The sequence below is a fragment of the Fonticula alba genome (assembly GCF_000388065.1).
Source record: "Fonticula alba strain ATCC 38817 unplaced genomic scaffold supercont2.2, whole genome shotgun sequence".
Classification (NCBI taxonomy): domain Eukaryota; order Rotosphaerida; family Fonticulaceae; genus Fonticula; species Fonticula alba.
In genome coordinates, this window is record NW_009242972.1 from 1,595,662 (window position 1) to 1,599,533 (window position 3,872).

The 3,872-nt window shown below is 74.1% G+C and overlaps 1 protein-coding gene across 1 annotated transcript; it reads right to left on the minus strand.

Annotated features, from left to right (window-relative positions):
• Nucleotides 1-598: 598 nt before the first annotated feature.
• On the minus strand, nt 599-3,862 carry H696_01375 (hypothetical protein; the record flags this gene model as incomplete). Its single annotated transcript, XM_009495269.1, has 4 exons — nt 3,225-3,862; nt 2,753-2,974; nt 2,405-2,637; nt 599-2,230 (listed from the first exon to the last, which is right to left on the minus strand). Exons 1-4 carry the CDS (start codon nt 3,853-3,855, stop codon nt 599-601), a joined length of 2,718 nt encoding a protein of 905 aa, XP_009493544.1. The 5' UTR covers nt 3,856-3,862.
• Between the last annotated feature and the right edge of the window lie 10 nt (nt 3,863-3,872).

Below are 3,872 nucleotides of genomic sequence, written 5' to 3' on the forward strand. Positions count from 1 at the left end.
GCCTGCCCCCCCTGGGTCGGTTGGGCGGGGGACGATGGCAAGTGTGCCCCCAAGCCACCCCGGGCACCCGGGGAAGCTGCTCGCGCGCGCGCGCGTACGTGCGTGTGTTTGTGCGTGCGTGCGTGCGTGCGTGCGTGCGTGCGTGCTGCGGCGGCACACGACCGCGCCGCCCCCGGGGCCGACAGGGGGGAGAGACCACCGCCGCCTTGCGCGCGTTTGGCGATTCCAGAAGGGACGCGCCGGCGGGCGGGCGGCGCGCGCGGCCGGTGGCGTTACTCCGGCGGCGGCCCAAGAGGGAGGGGCGCGGGGCGAGCGCGGCGGGGAGCAAATTTAAATAAGTATAACGTGCAGCTGCGTTGGCGCATCGCGTGATCAGCGCGCGACCGGGCGGCTGGCCGCGCTCCGCCGCCCGGACGGCCTATCGCCCGTTCTTGGGGGCGGATTAATGGCCTTAACTGGACGGCACCGGCACGGGGGAGCACGCCCACAGCAAGGAGGGGGGGGCGGGGGGCGCGGAGCAGCACTTGCACGGAGGGGCACGCGAGGAACATGTGTGAGCAGTGTGTATATTGCGCGCGGGCGGCGGCCATCGCCCCCTTCAGGGGCAGATGCCGCGGAAGCCGATGGGCGGCGGGGGCGGCACATGGACCGGGCGCTGGAGGTAGTGCACCGGCTGCCCGGGGCCGCCGCCGCCGGTGCGGCGTAGCCGCTCGGACTGCTCCAGCGACAGGGGCCGGATGCTCATGGAGAGGGCTTCCCCGAAGGACCCGCCGGCCCCGGCGGCGGCGGAGGAGGAGGAGGAGGAGGAAGACGAGGAGGCGGCGGAGGACGGGGGCTGGGGGTAGTCGGAGCCGAGGCGAGCCCCGGACGGGGGACCCCCGCCGCCGGAACTGCTCGAGTGGAGGTGGCCCCGGCCCGGCATCAGCGGCGTGGTGGGGGTGGTGGTGCCGCCGGCCCCGGCCACCAGTGACGAGGATGCGCCCGCGGGCGGGGCGGCGGCCGGCGCCCGGCCCAAGTGCAACGACGGGTCCAGCAGGCGCGCGGCCGCCGGCGGCGGCATCGGCCCGGCGGCCACGCACCGGCGCATGGTCAGCAGCTGGTCGGAGAAGTCCTGATCCCGGCCGCCGGCCCCCAGCGGCAGGGCCGAGCTGCTGGGCAGGGCGCCCTCCTGCTCCGGGTCATAGGGCCGGATGTGGCTGAGCAGGTGCCGCGCCAGCAGCCAATCATACATGAGCACCAGCTGGAACAGGCGCCGGACCGGCGGGACCAGGGCCGCCAGCGAGTACACCCGGCCCTTGAGCCCGGACCGGGAGACCTCCTGCTCCAGGAGGAAGAGCGCCAGATGGTCGATGGTCGAGGTGTCCCCCGGGGCCGAGAGGCTGACCAGGGCCGACAGCTCGGCCCCCAGGCAGGCCAGGGTCTGGGTGATGTCCACCCGCGACCAGAGGGTCGGCTGGGCTTCCTGGCCGGTGGGCGCGCGCGGCGGCGTCGGCAGGACCAAGTTCAACTCCTGGAAGAAGGCCGCCAGCATGGCCCGGCAGGAGGGGGCCCCGGGCCCGGCCCCGGGCCCGGCCCCGGCGAACCCGGTGATGTCCAGTTGCCCGGTGGTTTGGCACTCGGTGCAGCCGGGGGCCACCGTGGTGGCCGGGCCGTCCCCCGGCGCCGGGCCCGGGTCCGGGTACAGGGAGGCCACATCGTCCGCGCACTGGCAATCCACAAAGTCACTCATGTCCACATCGAACAGCAGCAGCTTGATGATGGACAGGTAGCCGGAGATGTTGGGGATGGCATTGAGCGGCTGCTGGTGTGGCTGGGCCGGGGCCGGGGCCGGGGCCGGGGCCGCGTCGGCGTCGGCCCCGGTCCCGGTCCCGGGCGGCCGGGCAAAGGTCGAAGACCGGGAGGAGGCGGAAGAGGCGGAGGCCGCCACCGCCGATGCCGGCAGGATCAGCGGCACCGGCGACTGGCGCAGCTTCCCCAGCAGGGCGCTCACGGCAAAGTGCAGCGGCGTCTGGCCGAGGACCGCGTCCCGCGACCGGATCCGCGCCCCGTAGTTGACCAGCAGCTGGGACGTCTCGTAGTCGCCGTGTGCGCAGGACAGCGACAGCTCCGACCGGCGGGGGTAGGCCGACGGCTGGCCGGAGGAGCCGCCCCCGGGGCTGGGGGCCACGATCGACAGGGGGTTGAAAAAGGCGTCGGCAATGTCGAGCGTGGCGCCGTTCCGCAGGAGGAGCTGCCCCGGCCGGGGGTGGGGTGGGAGGGGGGGACGCCGGGAGAAGGAGCGAAGGAGAGCAGGGCACATGCATGCGTTAGGGGGGCCTTCGCCAGGGCGGGAGGCAAGGAAGCTCCGGCCGGGGGGGGGGGGGGGGGGGGGGGCGGCAGAAGACCCGGGCCGGGAAGGGCGTACCAGGACACAGGCCCGCCGGCTGCCATGGTAGCATGCGTCGTAGAGGGGCGTGCGCAGGACGTGCCCGGTCCGGGCGATCTCCGCCTCGGACAGGGCCGACGGGGTGAGCCCCAGGCCGTCCGGGCTGGCGCCCAGGTGCAGCAGCACCGCCAGCGACTGGGGCCGGTTGGCTCGCACCGCCAGGTGCAGGGCCGTGTGTCGGCGGAGGTTGGCGAAGTCGACATGCGCTCCGCCTGGTGGAGGGGAGGGGGGGGGGCGGGGGAATCCAGGGGTGTCAGCGGTGGAAGGGGGCCCCCGGCGGACATGGGTGTATGTGTGCGGGGCGTGCGGGCAGGCGGACGGGCGCACCCTCGAGCACCAGTAGCCGGATCAGATCCACGGCGTCCAGCATGGCGGCCATCGACAGGGGCGAGTGGTCATCATACTGCAGGGCCTCATCGATGTCCTCGACCTCGTCGCCGAAGGCGTCGAAGCACGCGCGCGGTGGCGCCGGGCGCGCGTCGCCCCCGAGCGAGGACTCCAGGAAGTTCGGGTCCAGGCCGTTGCGCAGGAGGCGCCGGATGTTGTTGACTGGGGCGAGGGCGGGGGCGGGGGCGGGGGGGGGGGGTACGACATGTCAGCCGGGCGGGCCTTGCATTTCTCCTCCGGCCCCGATCGGAGGGCGCGCCCGCGCCCACGCCGGCCGGATCGGCACGCGCCAGCACGGGGGCCTGGCAGCCAGGGGCCGAGGCAGCAAGTCGAGAGGAGCGGGGTGGAGGCGAAGCAGGGGGGGGGGGGAAGGGAGAGAGAGAGAGAGAGAGGGGGGGGGAGAGCCACGCACGCGAGGGCTCCCCCTTGCGGATGAGCTGCATCAGCAGGACACGCTTGTCCCGGCTGTTGGCCTTGAGCAGGGAGCGCTCGGCGCTCGAGGCCCCGGGCGGCCGGTAGGACTCCATGGACTGGATGTCGAAGCGGGGGATGTCCGGCATGGTCACCGGGGCCGCATGGAACCCGGGGATCTTCGGCGGGGTCCGGGTCATGGGCACCAGGTAGAGCGTGGTGCCGGCCGGGAACTCGTAGTCCAGCAGGGCCACCCGGTCGTCCAGGAAGCCGGCCTCCTCCAGCAGCCGGGCCGGCCCGCCCCCGGGCAGGGAGCTGAGCGACTGGCTGGAGCCGCTCGGCCGGAGGGGGGTGTCGCAGCCGGCCGGGCCGGAGGCGCCGGCCGGGCCGGGGGTGCCGGCCGGGCCGGTGCCCGCGTCATCCGCCCCGGCGAGCGGCGAGAAGAAGAAGAGCCCGAAGTTGGGCGACGGGTAGTATGCCCGGTTGGACTCGATCAGCTGCATGCGCAGGGAGGCCACCGTGTCGAAGGTGCTCAGCCGCATGGTCTTCGTGATGCCGGCGCGAAGGAGGTTGATGCGGATCATGCTCTCTGATCGGGAAAACATGGACGGGTCGCCGGACAGGAGGGACATGGCGGCCGGGGGGGGGG